The following is a 17,588-nucleotide window of genomic DNA, read 5'->3' on the forward strand; positions in this document are numbered from 1 at the left end:
GGAAGGACTCAGCAGGTATAATGTCATAGGGTCTACCCTCCAAAGCAGCCATTTTCTCCAGGGGAAACTGATCTCTGTCATCTGGAAATCAATTGTAGCAGTGGGAGATCTCCAGGTCCCACCTGGAGTTTGGCAACCCTAGGGGAAAGTGTGCTGCACAGCAGGGGGTTGAAGAGAATGGTTTGATGGGTGCTGGGCCAAGATTGGCAACAATAGTTCCCCAGGAGCAAATAGCTGGGTTGGAGGGTGGAGTCTATGGCACTGTAACCTGTCTGAGGTCCCCATCTCCCCAGGCAGCTTTTAAAACATGATCCTGGGACCTACACACCACCAGACATTCCAACTGCCTTGCGGGGGGGGGGAGTATGAGGTGTGGAATGGAGTGAAGTCCAATCAGCTTCCATATGCAAAAGACCTTGAAGGTTCCATATGCAACTGACATTCCAACTGCCTTGCGGGGAGGGGGGTGAGTGCATTTTAGAACTTTGGCACCCACTATTCAATTATATATAAGGAGATATTCTATGTGTATTATATCTAATTTAAAGCACACTTATAACCTTTATAATTATATGAATTTATGTTTTACATTTTTGCATGGTATAACTTTGTTTAAGTTAACTATTCATAGCTGTGTCTCATTTACATAACCTTTTCGCAGTAGAGAACTGCAATAATGCAAATTACTTCCTTAAGTGTATTTGGGAACTATTTTAGCTGCTGAGTGATCATCTCCTGTTTTATATTTAGAATTTATTATTCTTAGATTATTTGTTATCTGATAATTTAGATGTTTTACAGTTTAATAATTCAGTTTCATTGTTGCTTCATAGCTGTTCTGTGTTTTATTAACGCTCTGTTAAGACATTTAAGAAGGTACACATTTAGAAATAAAATAACTAAATGATAATATTGGGTGGCATCCAAAGGTGTCTTCTACAAACAGAAGAAAACTTCCATTCACACAAGGGTAGGAGCTATTTTTGTGGATTCCCCCCAACTCACACATGTGTACACCCACTGCAGCAACCCAGACTGCATTTGAGCTGTGACTGAGAGTCCCCTGACCTCCAGGAGCAGCATTCCTGAGACTGAGATGAGCTGCAGTGTGAAAAGGTGTGAGAAAGATCCAGTTCAGAAGCACAGTTCTGAACATAAGAACATGAGAACATAAGAGAAGCCAATGTTGGATCAGGCCAAAGGCCCATCCAGTCCAACACTCTGTCACACAGTGGCCAAAAATACCAGGTGCCATCAGGAAGTCCACCAGTGGGGCCAGGACACTAGAAGCCCTCCCACTTTTGCCCCCCAAGCACCAAGAATACAGAGCATCGCTTGCCCCTGACAGAGAATTCCTATCTATACCATGTGGCTAATAGCCACTGGTGGACTTCTGCTCCATATGTTTATCCAATTCCCTCTTGAAGCTGTCCATGCTTGTAGCTGCCACCACCTCCTGTGAATTTCATATGTTAATCTTTCATCTATTCTAACCTGACTGCTGAGCAATTTCACTTAGTGCCCACAAGTTGTTGTATTGTGAGAAAGGGAGAAAAGTACTTCTTTCTTTACCTGCTCCATCCCATGCATAATCTTGTAAACCTCTAATGTCACCCCCTCAGTCATCATTTCTCCAAGTTAAAGAGCCCCAAGCACTTTAACCTTTCTTCATAGGGAAAGTGTTCCAACCCTTTTATCATTCGAGTTGCCCTTTTCTGCACTTTTCCCAATGCTATAATATCCTTTTTGAGGTGTGGTGACCAGAATTGCTTACAGTATTCCAAATCTGATTGCACTATCAATTTATACAGGGGCATTATGATACTGGCTGATTTGTTTTCAATTCCCTTCCTAATAATCCCCAACATAGCGTTGGCCTTTTTTATTGCAGTTGCACACTGTCTCGACATTTTCATTGAGTTATCTACTATGACTCCAAGATCTCTCTCTTGGTCAGTCTCTGCCAGTTTGGAGCCCATCAATGTGTATTTATAGTTAGGATTTTTTGCCCCAATGTGCATCACTTTGCACTTGGTCACATTGTGGCCCCATTTGCCTCACACTCGCCCATCCTCTACAGATCCCTTTGGAGTGCCTCACAATCCTCCCTGGTTCTCACCACCCTGAACAATTTAGTGTCATCCACAAATTTAGTCACTTCACTGCTTACTCCCAACTTCAAATCATTAATGAACAAAAAGCATTGGACCCAGTACTGAGCCCTGTGGTATCCCACGGCTTACCATCCTCCACTGTGAAAATTGCCCATTTATACTTACTCTCTATTTCTCTGCTCATGGACCTTTGGATCCAACTCATCCATTATTTAGTTTTAACCCTCATTCTCACACAATTGTTTCAGAATCTTCCCTTTGTTAAAAAAAAAAGCCTTACACAAAACAGCATGCTACATACACAGCTGTGTGCAAAAATCTCTGCACATTTGCCTGCTTAACAGGTGACTGAGGCTGCAAGGTAGAGAGTCTTAAAAGTACAAGAAATTTAAAACATGGACCCAACTTCAGAAAGTTTGGAAAAAAATAATCCATTTTATCTAGTAGTAATACCTGCCTCTTATCACAGAGCCAAGACCCTTTGCTACAATTAAAACAAAGAAAGAAAGCCTGCATTACACTAAAAAATTAGTTTGTGTGTGTATGTATATGTGCATGCTCATAAATGGGCATGCAGATGTTTAGAAGATATGCTACATCCCATCTTACTTACTATGTTATGTTTGGCTTGACTTCCATTCATCACTGGTTCTTCTTCTGATACTTTGCTAACATTGTCCAAGTAATGTTCTGATACTGTATTGCACAGCTCTTCCAATGAATAATCTTTTTCTTGGCACAGTTTGATTTCATCTAATAGCTTTGATAACTCTCCAGTCACTGCTTCACCTTCACAAAAAGCAAAATATTAGTCAGAATAAGACAAAGAAAATAAACCAAATATGGAATACAATATGCTCTATTGAGCTTGACAGCCTAATCCTAGAAATAGATTTAAAATTTGCATTGAGATGGCTGGTCTCTCATCTCTTCTCCTTGAGCTGGCTCTACCTTTCTTTGGGATCTCTCCAATGCAAGGCAATGAGGTTCTGGCCTGTGTAAAAGTCCTAGTCGTAGATGCTTGGGGGCTTGTTGTAATTATCAATAGTGAGACAATACATTGTGCAACCTTTGTTTGATACATGCTTTGATTAAGCTCACTATATTGTTTTCTAGTTCCAGTTTTTATTTATTTATTTATTTATTTATTTATTATTCACATTTCTATCCCGCCCTCCCCGGAGGCTCAGGGCGGCTTACAAGGCATATTTGCCAGATAAAACAATAACAATACAAAATATTAAGTTACATCCTCATTAAAACAATTTTGGTGCTCCTCTCAGCTACTTTCCAAATTCCAAGTTACAGTTTCTAAAATCAAGATGGCCACCCCCTAAACGTCCTGTTCTCACCCATAGTGCAGCAATTTTGGGCATAGATGTACATGCCCCCATCCCGATGTCTATATATGGGGCGTAGATGGTAAACTAGTGCGGTGGTAATGCACTAGTGGTGGCGGCTCCTATTCAAAAGCCTGGCGGAAGAGCTCCGTCTTGCAGGCCCTGCGGAACTGTGCTAGCCCCGCAGGGCCCTGATCTCCTCTGGGAGCTCATTCCACCAGATAGGAGCCACCACCGGATGTGATCCCGTCTAGGAAGATCCATCAGCAGCCTGGCTGCAGCATTCTGCACTAGTTGCAGCTTCCGAATTTGCGACAAAGGCAGCCCCATGTAGAGAGCGTTACAGTAGTCTAATCTCGAGGTGACCGTTGCATCGATCACTGTAGCCAGGTCATCGTGGTCGAGGAAGGAAACCAGCTGCCGAATCAGCTGAAGATGGTAAAAAGCCGACTTAGTAGTGGCTGCCACCTGGGCCTCCATAGTTAATGAGGAGTCCAGGAGCACTCCCAAACTCCTAACCTCCCACGCTGGCACCAGAGGCGCCCCGTCGAAGGTCGGGAGAGGGAGTCCCAACCCCGGACCGATCCGACTCAGCCCCAGGACCTCCGTCTTTGCCGGGTTTAATTTCAGCCGACTCAGTCTGAGCCACCCAGCCACGGCCTGTAACGCCCGACTAAGGTCATCGGGAGTGGAATCCGACTGGCCGCCCAGCATCAGATACAGCTGGGTGTCATCCGCATACTGGTGACATCCCAGCCCGCAGCTCCGGGCAATCTGGGCGAGGGGGCGCATGTAGATATTAAACAACATCGGGGATAGCACTGCCCCCTGAGGAACCCCACACTCGAGGGGCCACCTCCGGGAGCGCTGATCCCCTATCGCCACCCTCTGTCCCCGACCTTGGAGAAAAGAGACCAGCCATTGAAGGGCAGGCCCCTGAATCCCCACGTCGGCGAGGCGGCGGGCCAGCAACTGATGGTCGACCGTATCAAAAGCGGCCAACAGATCTAACAACAACAGTGCCGCCACACCACCTCGATCCAGGTGCCTTCGGAGGTCGTCAGTCAGTGCAACCAGTACAGTCTCCACCCCATGACCCAGACGAAACCCGGACTGGTGGGGATCGAGGACAGAAGCGTCATCCAGAAATGCCTGCAGCTGTGTTGCCACCGCTCTATCAATTTGCCCAAATAGGGCCAATTGCCACCGCTCTATCAATTTGCCCAAATAGGGCCGATAGTTGGCCAATTCGGCCGGCTCTAAAGATGGCTTTTTTAGGAGAGGGCGGACCATCGCTTCCTTGAGAGCCCCGGGGAATCGTCCCTCCAATAGAGACTTGTTAATAATCTCCCGCAGGGCACCTCGAAACCCCTCGCGACCCATCTTGATGAGCCACGAGGGGCACGGATCAAGGTCGCATGTGGTTGGGCGCACTACCGCAAGCAATCTGTCAACTTCTTCCAGACTGAGTGGGCAGAAACACTCTAAACCCGGCTCCCAAGACGTGCAAGGGGCCTCAAGTTCACTTACTGTATCAATTGTGGCGGGGAGGTCACGACGGAGCGCCAAGACTTTCTCTGCAAAATAGCTCGCAAATGCCTCACAGCCGATGTCCAATTCCCTCACATTTTGCCTGCCCAGTGGCAGAGTTGTCAATGACAAAATATAAAGGGGCTGTCTATGCTGGTTGTACTTGTGGATAAGCAAGGGAAAATTTCACATGCTCAAAAGCGCCATTACATTGCCACATTTTCTCCTGTATAACAAAGAACCACTGTGATAAAATTGACAAGAACATTTAATAATTCTTATGAACAATTGATATATCATTTAAAACTGTTACTATATTGCTCAGGAATTTCTAACATATTCAGGGGAAAGTCTAGGACTCCCAAATCTCGCCAAATCGTGGCGGGGGATCCACATGTCTTTGCAGAATCCGTGCCATGGGGACAGTGAGACGCGTTGCACCACCGTCACCAGGACATGACTCTATGTGTCGCTCTGGCAACAGGGCTGTTTGGAGCCCCGTTGCCAGAGCGATGCATAGCGTCATGTCCTGGCGATGGCAGGTGCAACGCGTCTCGCCGTCCCCGTGGCACGGATTCTGCAAAGACACACGATTCCGCCGTGACTTGGCAACCCTAGGAAAGTCAAACATCCTCAATGAGCACCCAGTTATACACTCATTTCAGCAATCTTCCTCAGGAGTAATTCACCAATTTTCCTCAGGAGTAATCCTGTTCTCTTGGAAGGTGTCAGCCTCTTGATAAAAATTAACTTATTTTATTGCTTCCTTCAAATAGTTACAGCTTAACTTCTCTTTTACTTTCTTCAAATTTTTGTAGCTTAACTTCTTTTTTAATTTTCTCAAATAGTCCTAGAACAAACATGGTCATTTAGAATAGAGAGAAACATGAAGCTGAAAAGAATATAGTTTTGTTTAAAATTTTTAATTTTAAAATATATATATTAATAATTTTTAACTTTAACCATTTTAAACTTACTTCCAGTTCCATTTCCAAGTGTTTGAATTAGGAGCAAGCCAGTTAATAAATTTCTTAGAGTAGCAGCCAGTCCACTTTTTTATATCTGGCTAGAAGCCTTCTTTTTTCAAATTGGCTGGCAATTGCTCTCTATCTCACGTTGTTATCAAAATGCATTTGGACTGGGCCTGTTTTAGTAGTTCAGCTGTGGATATACAACATGTAGCTGTAACAGTTTGAGTTTGAACTTGAGAGATGGAGAGCATTTGTCAGCCTAACTATCAAGAAGGCTTTTAGCCAGGTAGGAAAGAGGACTTATGTGCTACCAATATAAAGAATAATGAAACCAAAAGCAAGTTAAAAGTTAAATAAGCATATAGAAATTAATCATCATCATCATCCATTCAGTTTCATGTTTCTTTCCAAATAATCATGTTGGTTTTCAGAATAATGTGAAGATAATAAAAAAGAAGTTGTTGTAATAATTAATAATTGAACATGGAACTATAAGATAATTTAATAGAGCCCAGTTCATTTAAAGTCTACACACAAATTTATTTAAAAGTGTATGAAATATATAGGAGTTAAGCCCTTGGTAACTTTGTCAATGTTGTACACCTTTAAGAAAGAGGTATGTAACATGCAGCTGCAAGGAATCAATCAGAATAGTTTTTTCAGTTCCAACTTGAGAAGTGGGGAGCATTTGTTAGCTTATTTAAAAAGAAGGCTTCCATTTCAAAGAATATTGAAATGCTTCTCCTATAAACTACTAGAGAGCTATTGAGCCAGCAACGTGAGATAGAGAGCATTTGCCAGCCACTTTGAAAAAAGAAGGCTTCTAGCCAGTTATAAAAAAGTGGACTGGCTGCTACTATAAGAAATTTATTAACTGACTTCCTCCTAATTCAATTTATAATTTATTTATTTATTGTTTCTATTTGTATCTCGCCTTGCCGGACACGCTGGCTCAAGCCAGCTAACAAGATCAAAATATCATAAAACAATCCAAAATTAAAACAGTTAAAAACAACATCCCAGTTAACAACATCAATAAATAAAAACAGCAAATGATGGCAGTATTCAAGTCGGCCGAATGGTAGGGATAGCATCCAACAAAGTCAGATGATAATGATGTTCCAAGTCAACCCAGTGGTAAAAGCAGCATCCAGCAGGGTCCCAGGCCAGAAGATGTTCTAGGGCACATTCATCAGTGGCACACTCATCAGTGGCAGCTCCTAATCGAAAGCCTGGTGGAAGAGCTCCGTTTTACAGGCCCTGCGGAACTGTAAGAGGTCCCGCAGGGCCCTGATGTCCTCCAGGAGCTCATTCCACCAGTTTGGAGCCGCCACTGAGAAAGCCCTGGCTGTGGTGATAGCCAGTCTGGCTTCTTTCGGACCAGGGAGAGTCAGGCGGCATTGTGAACCTTACCTCAGTGCTCTCTGGGGCACATATGGGGAAAGGTGGTCCCTCAAGTAGGCAGGCCCCTGACCATATAGGGCTTTAAAGGTTAAAACCAGCACCTTGAACCGAACCCGGTACGCTATGGGCAGCCAGTGCAGTGTCCTCAGCACCGGCTGGATGTGGTCCCATGTAGAGAGACCCATCAACAGCCTGGCCACGGCATTCTGCACTAGCTGCAGCTTCTGGATCTGGGGCAAGGGCAGCCCCATGTAGAGAGCATTGCAGTAGTCTAACCTCGAGGTGACCATTGCGTGGATCACTGTTGCTAGGTCATTGCATTCGAGGTGGTAAAAGGCCAACTTGGCAATGGCTGCTACCTGAGCCTCCATTGTTAAGGAGGCATCCAGGAGCACTCCCAAACTCCTAATCCTTGGCGCTGGGATCCCTACCTCCAGTCCACTCCGACTCAAGCACAGGACCTCCGTTTTCATTGGATTCAATTTCAATCGGCTCAGTCTAAGCCAGCCCGCCACGACCTGTAGCGCCCGCTCCAGGTCATCTGGGGTGGCGTCAGATGGGCTGCCCAGCAACAGATATAGCTCGGTGTCATAAGTGTAGGAATTATTAAATGTTCTTGTCAATTGTATCACAGTGGTTCTTTGTTTATTGTATTCCCTGTAACTGTGATCCCTTCTTTGGTTTACATTTTCTCCTGTAGCATTGCTATTAGGATTCACAAGGAGGAGAGCTGAGGGTTCCCCAAAACAAAGTGACTGAGTCTAAGCATGCTAACTTTTAGTTTGAGATGCCAAATGGCCTTTTCCCCTACAGAGACTGTGCTGCTGAAATACTTTCTCTGCAGGGGTAGTTAGAAGTTTTACAGCTTATTTCAGGCAGCTTGTTAAGCCATTTCACAGAAACCATATTATTAAGATTTTACCCAGATAAATAACACATTGCTTCAATGTGAGGGGTGTAGGTTTATTGTGAGTTTATGTAGCATAGTATCTGCAGCTTTGTTTCTTTCTTCAAACATTGCACAGCAGTTTTGGTAGTAGTAATAGTGCAGTTTGTCCAAGTAAGAAGAGAAGAAGGTTACACTTACTGGTACCTGTTGTTCATTGAGTAGTCTTCTGTGCAGGCACACATGGGGAAGGGGGAACCACACTTGTTCAGGCTTGCTGCAGAGATAAGTTTCAGAGCTTTCTAGCTCTTCCTACTGTTTGATGAACATAATGTTTGATGAATGTCAAATCTAGTTAATGGTGGAGTACAACATAGAGCCCTAAGCTCCCCCACTTTTTGGGCAGAGGTAATTGCCAACAGCAAGGTAATTGCTAACAGGAAGGCTACCTTGTCGGACAAGAAGGGCAGATCACATGTGGCACATCCCACTGTGCCATTTCAAGACCACAAGAAGGGCAGATCACATGTGGCAAGGGGTTTGAATACTTGAGCAGAAAGTACCAGCGGAGAGAGGACTGCAGTGATCTTGTTCTTTCACACGCAGTCCAAGACACCATCAGTCTGGGCACTAAAATCCTTGCCTTCGAAAGGCAAATCTTCAACACTTGCTTTTTGGTGTCATTTGGGAGCACCGTACACCTTAGCCAGGAGAGTTGGCAAAGCACTATTGCCAGGGCCATAGATCTGCTGGCTGAATCTGCAATATGTCTTGCAGCATTTAGCTGCTACTTTCTGAGCTTTAGGCCCTCTGCTTGTATAACCTTGGCCAGGGTCTTTTTATCTCCTCGCAAGGTATCAACATAAGAAGCGATTTGTTCCCATAGGAACATCTGATAGTGTCCCATAATGGTGTTAAAGTTAGCCATGTGTACCATCAAAGCCCCCAAGGTATCAATTTTGCAGCCTACACTGTCAAGTTTCCTTCCTTCTCTATCAAAAAGAGAGGAGTGGGAGCCGGAATCCTGCTTGACTGGGATGACATCAGTAATGATGGAGCTAGCAGCAGGATGAGAGAAAAGGAAATTGCATCCTTCCTCATGGACCTTGTACATATTTTGTCTTCCTGGCTGAGGGAGATACTGATGCAGGTTTGGCCCATTTCCCTTTGGCTATATCAAGGAGGCCTTGGAGCATGGGAAAGGTGACAAGACCAGCATTGGGATGGTATAGCACCTTCAGGATCAGATCCAATGTAGTAGGTTCCAAGCTTATGATGTCAAGCTGCAACGACTTTGCGATATGAATTAGGCTTGTTGTTGTTGTTGTTGTTCAGTCGCACAGTCGAGTCCGACTCTTCGCGACCCCATGGACCAGCTCCCGCCAGGTCCTCCTGTCTTCCGCCGTCCTCTGAAGTCGGCTCAATTTCATGTTTGTTGCATCGATGACACTGTCTAACCATCTCATTCTTTGCCGTCCCCGTCTTCTTTGACCTTCAATCTTTCCCAGCATCAGGGTCTTCTCCAGGGAGTGCTCCCTTCTCATTTGGTGGCCAAAGTATTTGAGCTTCAGTTTCATTATCTGGCCTTCCAGGGAACAGTCAGGGTTGATTTCTTTTAGGATGGACTGATTTGATCTTCTTGCAGTCCAAGGGACTGCACCATAGTTCAAAATAATCTATTCTTCGGCGCTCGGCCTTCCTTATAGTCCAACTCTCGCAGTCATACATGACTACTGGGAATACCATTGCTTTGACCATGCGGACTTTTGTTGGCAGGGTGATGTCTCTACTTTTTATCATGCTGTTTAGGTTCGCCATCGCTTTCCTCCCAAGGAGCAGGCGTCTTTTAATTTCATGGCTGCAGTCGCAGTCTGCGGTGATCTGGGATCCCAGGAACGTGAAGTCTGTCACTACTTCCATGACTTCCCCTTCTATTTGCCAAGGAGTGATGGGGCCGGATGCCATGATCTTAGTTTTTTTGATGTTGAGCTTCAAGCCCACTTTTGCGCTCTCCTCTTTTACCCTGAGCAAGAGGCTCTTTAGGTCCTCTTCACTTTCTGCCATTAGAGTGGTATCGTCTGCATATCTGAAGTTGTTGATCTTTTCCCCAGCAATCTTAATTCCCGCTTGTGATTCTACTCGGGGTAAATACAGAGGTCTTCCGCTGAGGAAACTGGGGACAGGTCACCTATGGCTCTGGCCAGTGACAGTTCAGAAGGAGCATGGGAGCTGACCAAGGATGGGGCCATGTCTTCATCGGAATCTGATGGGTTTGGATCCAATGTGAACAGAGTCAAGGAAGGAAGGTGTGGCAGAACGTGTCAGGAGTTAGAGCTTCCTTCCAGACCTGGAGTGAACTGTGAAGGAGGAGAGAAACTTTGTTGTTCCCACTGCGTCAGCCAATACATTGGTGGAGTGGGTGGGTATTAGAACCACTGCAGTGGGGGAGGTGCCCAGTAGTATGGAACTGAGGAGTCACCTGAAGGTCTCAAACAGGGAGAAATGTCATGGGACTCGCAAAGGCACTGAAGGTAGCAGTCCCATGGTGCCATTTCAAGACCACGCTTGAAGCATTCTTTAAAGAGAGCCATTTTGAAGAGGCAAGGCTTCTAAGAATTTCCCTAAAAGTTCAAAATATTAGGCATCAGAGCCGAAATAGAGGCAGAATTGAAGTTTAGGAGGCATCAAAGAACAACTAGCAGTTTTTAGGTTTTGAGAGAACAGTGGAGACAAAAAGAGGAGATTTTACCAGTAAAGGCTGAGGGGTACCAGTCAAGAGAGAAAGTGTCCTGTCTCCATTGGAGCGAAGATAGGACTGAGGGAAGGAGCATCTCCCTGCCTCCATCATGTGCTGGTTTGGATGGGAAATCTCTGGCTCACCTTGAAGGGGAGGCCAAATGCTCTGAACCTTCTAGAGAGCTAGAAAACTTTGAAACTGATCTCTGTGGCAGGCCTGTGCAAGTGCACTCCCCCCAATGTGGGCCTACACAAAAGCCTACCAAATAGCACTTCATCCCTACCCTCTTTCACTAAGTATTTAAAAGTTCACCTGGTAAAATTCCTAGTTTTGATAAACAGAGATGACAGCACATGGCAATCAGCATCTTTCAACCATGTGACAAGTTTTTTTAAAAGTGAACTCTTTGTAGGAAAGTACTTCCAGCTATCACATTCGTGCACCTTAGTCAAAGCATTTGGATCCCTGTGATTATTGAATACATTTTCATGTGTTCCCCACAGTTATAGAGCATCTGTGGGGAACTGTTTCTAAAAAAGAAAAGGAGAGCCCAAATGAGCCTGGAACAGTGCTGCAGGGGGCGGAAGGGCACCTGCGTCCACCCCAAGCATCTTTCCTGCACAAAAAACCACACTGGGGGAGTTATTTTGCCAATTTTTCTGCTCCATGTGCACAGACACTCAACATGGAGCAGCAAAATCAGTGAAATAACCCCGATGCCTTTTTTTAGAAGCAGGTCCCCGCAGCTGCTGTGTGGCTGCGGGGAACACTTGTAAACACGTGAAAAGGGAAATGCATACTTTGGCTCAAAGGTGTGAAATTTTATAATGACTTTGCTTCTCATTATTTTATCATGTTTTCAAATATGAAGTAACTGGCCAGAAAGTAAAATAATACTTTTAGTCTTCTGTGATGGGGAAACTTCTGGAGACAAAGTACAGGACTGATAAGTAGGCTCTGGGCATTCCTCTAACGGTTCTTCTGGAACTCTTGCATTTCCTGTTTCCGTGTATTCTAGAGAAAAACAAACAAACAATTAAACACAGGTCCTGAACTTGTTCAGTTTAATTGCTTTTGGATTTTCCTTATATGTCCTTAATAAACGTGTTCAGCTAAACTACGCAGTTATGTAACGTGTAATCCAGTCATCTGCATTTTTCCTTAGAGGCAAGTATCACTTAATTCAATGGGGCTTCTGAAATGCATAAAATTAGTCTTATTGTACCAGACATACTGGAACCTTATTTTAGGAAATAACACAATTTCCATGTAATATTTGCATTTTCAGTTCTCTACTACTCATCTAAGATATGCATGATTACTGTTATATTTGCTTAAAATGCTAAACAATATTGTAATTTATTAGTTGTAGATTTTCCAGGCTGTATGGCCGTGGTCTTGGCATTGTAGGACCTGACGTTTCACCAGCAGCTGTGACTGGTATCCTTGGAGGTATAACACAGAAAGATGGAGTACGCTCTGTGTCGAGGTGAGAAGAAAAATGGTAGGCAGGTAATTTTTTTCTTTTCACCTCGACACAGAGAGTACTCCATCTTTCCATGTTATACCTCTGAGGATGCCAGTCACAGCTGCTGGCGAAACATCAGGTCCTACAATGCCAAGACCATGGCCATACAATCCAGAAAATCTACAACAACTAATGAACTCCAGCCGTGAAAGCCTTTGACAAAATATTGTAATTTTAGTGAGTACCAGGGATCCAATGCAGCTCTAGCTTTGTGTGGTGCATGACTAAGGACTTTAGAGGGGGATGTACTTTTCTTCTTCCTTGATAGATTCATCTCTCAAAGGCTATGGATCCATATCAATTGTATACATAGCTGTCCTTTGCTAAATTGCAACATGAACAAATATGCAGATATGCACCATGAACAAACATAGCCAACTCATAAATCATATTAAATATCTTGGGAAGTGATTAACAGATATTAAGATTACACTTCATTGCTCACTTATTCTGCATTAGCTGAGGACCATTTCAATAGCTCCATCCTTTCTCTTGTGATATAATTTCTAGGAATTTAAAAAAACCACAGGAGGAACAGAGTTTGTGAAACAGAACTTTGCCACCTTCTCTTTCTTGCCACAATCCTGAACCACTGAAATGCCTGGGCCTTGTTATCCAAGGAAAACATAATTACAGGGCTTTCCATGACTGTATGGAGTGTTTACACTACAATAAAAAACTAATTTTGCACAAGACCAAGAGCCACTGGAAGACACATGCCCACAGCTGGGTCCCCACACTATAGGGGAGGAGGCATCTAAGATGACACTACCCTCTAGAGGCTCACAGCCAAAAGAAGTGCCCTGAGAAAAAAACAGTACTGCAACCACCAGAATGATGCTCATTGGCTCTGTCTCAGATAAAAAGAAAAACAAATTTGGGTATCCCATGAAAGGTGAAATATATACCAAAAACCAAATTCTGTTATGGTATAACCTAAAAGGTAAAGGTAAAGGTTCCCTTGCTCGAAAGCCAGTCGAATCCGACTCTAGGGTTGCGGTGCTCATCTCCGTTTCAAAGCTGAGGAGCCAGCGCTGTCCAAAGACGTTTCCGTGGTCATGTGGCCGGCATGACTAAACACCAAGGCGCACGGAACACTGTTACCTTCCCACTGAAGTGGTACCTATTTATCTACTTGCAATTTCTTGCTTTCGAACTGCTAGGTTGGCAGGAGCTGGAACTAGAGACGGGAGCTCACTCCGTCATGCGGCAACTCGGGTCTCAAACTGCTGAACTACCAACCTTCCACAGCCTACAGTTCAGCATCTTATCCATTTGAGCCACCGCAGCTCCACATGGTATAACCTATAGGTATGAAAAATGCCAGAAACTGCTATGGAAGCAGAAGTAGAAGAAGCAGCAGCAGCTAACAATAGAAAAATAAGGATAAAAAGGGTTGCCCTGGAAAGCATCAACAATATGACTATATGTATCCGATGATGAAGTGTGCTTGCACACGAAAGCTTATATCGTGAATAAAACTTTGTGTTAAAGGTGCCACTGAACTCAAACCTTGTTCTGCTGCTTCAGATCAACACAGCTACATGGCCTGAATCGATCATATGACTATTGTAATAATTGTGAAGGGGAATGTTGAAATTTTGCCACTGGCAGCTTGCACCCCCCAATGGCAGAGGGACATTCTGCACTAAGGGTAGAAAGGTCTGAGAACAAGACAGCCAAGCCAAAAGTTTAAAGACACACATAATTAGATGACCTAGACATGAACATAGGCCTTCTCAGGTGTGCTCTTTAACACATAAGAATAATTCTAAGTAGCACCCTTTTTCTGTCCCGGGACATGACTGAACTGAATAATCTAATTAATAGGAAGATAGGCAACCTCCCCTCAGATGAGAGGTGGGGAAGATAGGTATTTTGGTATATGAAGAAGTGAGCAGTGACTCACAAAAGCTCATACCCTGCCACAAATTTTGTTAGTCTTTAAGGTGCTACTGGACTCTTGTTCTTTTCTACAGTTGACACTGCAGGAGATCTCTAGGTCTCACTTGGAGGTTGGCAACCCTAATTTGCAAACTTACACATGCCCATCTATATATATAAAAGAAAGTCCCCGCACCATAAAATCAATGCCCAGGCCAAACCCCTCAAAATCTAGAAACATGAAATTTGGGGAGAGCACTCCTACCATGATGTAGATGCTCACTAAGAAGGGATTTTTAAAAATTTGGCTCCATGGGGGGGCAAAAGGAGTAAAATGTGCTCCCCCCATTGCTTTCTATGTGGCTGCCAGGCTGTTGCCTCCTTGCACCCCACACTCTCTGACTGGTCAGCTCAGTGTTCTGAGAAAAAACAACAACTCAGTCACAGGAGACTGCAGAGGGCTAATGGCAGTTGAGGAAATCAGGAATGGCCAACCACCTGTGAAGTGCAGCAGTGCTGCTAGTCCAGCCTCCCCCATGGCTTCAAACACACTCCCCCCACCTCCTACACCTGACAGGTGGCTGTCTGTCAGGTGCAGCAGCAGGTGCAGGGTGCTTAAAGCCATCAGGGAGCCTGCCCCAGGAGTAACACCTTAGCAATCCTACCAGCTCAGCCTCCACAATGGCTTGCAATACCCCCCTACTCCTCCTACACTGGACGGCAGATGCCTGTCAGGTGTAGGAGAGGGGGTGGGATGTTTACAGCCATCAGGGAGGCTTGTTCAGCAGATCAGCAGGATTGCCTTAGTGCTGCTGCTGGCCCAGCCTCCCCAAAGCCTTTAAACACACTCCCCCCCAGCACCAGACAGGCGGGTGTCTGTCAGGTGTAGGAACAGGGCCAGGGTACTTTAATCCATCAGGGAGGCCATCCAAGCAGAAACACCTTAGCAGTGCTGCTGGGCCAGCCTCCCCAAAAGCTTTAGACACACTCCCACCCACCCCTCCATCAACTGGCAGGTGGTTGTCTATCAGATTCAGGAGCAGGGGTAGAGCATTGAAAGCCATTGGGGAGGCTGCCCAAGCATCATCGCCTTAGCAATCCTGCTGGTGCAGCCTCCTCAATGCCTTCAGACACACTACCCCTCCTACACCTGTCAGACAACCGCCTGTCAAGGGTTGAAAGGAGCTCGTAGTCCTTAAAGCCATCAGAGAGGCTTGCTCAGCAGGACTGCCTTAGCGCTGCTGCTGGCCCAGCCTCCCTGATGCCTTTAAACACAATCCCCCCTTATACCAGACAGGCAGGTGTTTGTCAGGTGTAGGAGCAGGGCCAGGGTACTTTAATCCATCAGGGAGGCTGCCCCAGCAAGATCACCTATGACCATCAACATCCTGAAACAGTTTAGAGGGAACTCTGGTTGTCTGTTAAGTCTTAATAGATTACCAGAGTTCCTTCTAAACTGAGTTAGTGTGAGCTAGCTCAGTTTTTTAGCCTCCAGCTCACAGATTTTTGTCTTAATTCAGGAAGGATGGCTCCAGGGCAAACTAATTTATTTATGCAGCAGCCAAATCACTTGCTCACAACTTTAATCCCAGTAGCTTACAAAGTAGAATTTTTGCTCACAAGACTCTACAGCTTAGAGGGAGCATTGCAGACGACTGCTTCTCACGTGGATAGTTCTATGTGGTCTGCTCCAGAGTAGCTCAGCAAGCAGTCTGGTAATCCTAGCACCTGAGGGTCTATAGAGGTCTACAGAGAGGTCCTTCAGTAGAGAGAAAAAAACCAGAACGTATGTCTCACTTCATTTTTTACACTACAATCTTCTCCATTAGAATTCCTACAACAAATATTACATTTCAAACTTCACATCATCAGTATTATAACTGGATTTACAGAACCTAAATACCGTAGCAAAGCACAGATATCAGGCTAATCTTTATATATAAGTTTCTCAGAAGAGCAAATCACAGTTCCCTGGATCTGTTTCAGTTTGCCTGTTAGGAAACAAGCCTGATATTTGTTTTATGGACTGCTTATTGCTACACAATGGACTGTGCGCATACACATGGGCTCAGAGAACTGTACACTTTAGGTCACCTGTTGTGATGACACACATAGAGGTCTGCACATACCTTACATGTAAATAAGGTTTCAGCAACACAGTTGTACAGCCTGGTGAAGAAGCACAAATCTCCATTATTGTTAGCAATGAATCAACAACTTTGGGGAAAAAACAGCCACCACAGCAAAGCTGCCTGTGGTCACGTATCACCCATCAACTGCTTTGTTCCTGAGCTGGAATTTCCTGCCAGATGGACATTTGGTTATCAATGGAACTGGCCAACTTCATCAGCACAACAATGAAGCATCCTGATTTCTGGATTTCACACCTGTCCAGATGCCAATACTTCGAGTAAGGTTTTAGGTTACAATATTGGCCATCCCTCCTAGGTAACCTCCCCTCCCTACCTGCAACCAATAGGATTGGTTTGGGGACGGACTAACAGGTAGGTGGGTCAAGAGGTTGGCACAGGTACCACCCACCTCTTGGACCCCCTACAAAAGGAGAGAACCAGTCACCTGGCCCCTCCTGGTTAACTAGCATCTCCCCCAAGGCAACCCCTGTCTGCTTTTACCCCCTTGAGGTCCCCTTGCTATCCCCAACCCTTGCCTCTACTATTGATCTCTTGATCTGCAGTCAAGAGACCCACACATTCCGGCTGGTTCTGGTCCGTGTGGACTCCCTTTGTTTTCCATCTCTTCCCATCCATTCTTCATTGGAACAACTAAGCTGCAAGACAGATAAGTATCGCCCTCATCACCCCTACCTGCTAATGCATCTGTGCTTATTTCCTACTGTAATTTTTAGGAACTTGATTGAATGTGTGAGTGCATCAATATTGTTTGTATGAGACATATTTCTAGTAAAAGATATCGATTTTAACTACAACAGCCTTGAATCCTTTACTGGTAACCCTTGGTGGGATCAGGACCTTGGTATAAATTGGCAAGAACCCATTTATAAATTGCCAATTGCTGTAAATAAAGCAATTCGGCGAACATGCCATCAGGACTTCACAGTGTGTGAATCGTCTCTAACTATTACTGAGCAAAGGAATATAAAACAAACAAAAACATATCTTTGCTCCCTCCATCTAAATTTACCACCTATGATGGTGATTTAACAGGTAATCAGA

The 17,588-nt window shown here is 44.7% G+C and overlaps 1 protein-coding gene across 1 annotated transcript in view; it reads right to left on the reverse strand.

The window, feature by feature from the left end:
* The window catches only part of LOC107121815 (ankyrin repeat and sterile alpha motif domain-containing protein 1B-like), a gene marked incomplete at its 3' end in the record, with an annotated part of 257,150 nt that overhangs the window by 108,577 nt on the left and 130,985 nt on the right, over window positions 1-17,588 (reverse strand). The window contains exons 7-8 of the mRNA XM_015424811.1: window positions 11,880-11,996; window positions 2,728-2,903 (exon numbers count right to left, since the gene is read on the reverse strand). Of these exons, the coding sequence (XP_015280297.1) occupies window positions 2,728-2,903; window positions 11,880-11,996 (293 nt within the window). The remainder of the gene's footprint in view (window positions 1-2,727; window positions 2,904-11,879; window positions 11,997-17,588) is intronic.

The sequence above is a fragment of the Gekko japonicus genome, unplaced genomic scaffold (assembly GCF_001447785.1).
Source record: "Gekko japonicus isolate JY-2015 unplaced genomic scaffold, Gekko_japonicus_V1.1 scaffold968, whole genome shotgun sequence".
Classification (NCBI taxonomy): Eukaryota; Metazoa; Chordata; class Lepidosauria; order Squamata; family Gekkonidae; genus Gekko; species Gekko japonicus.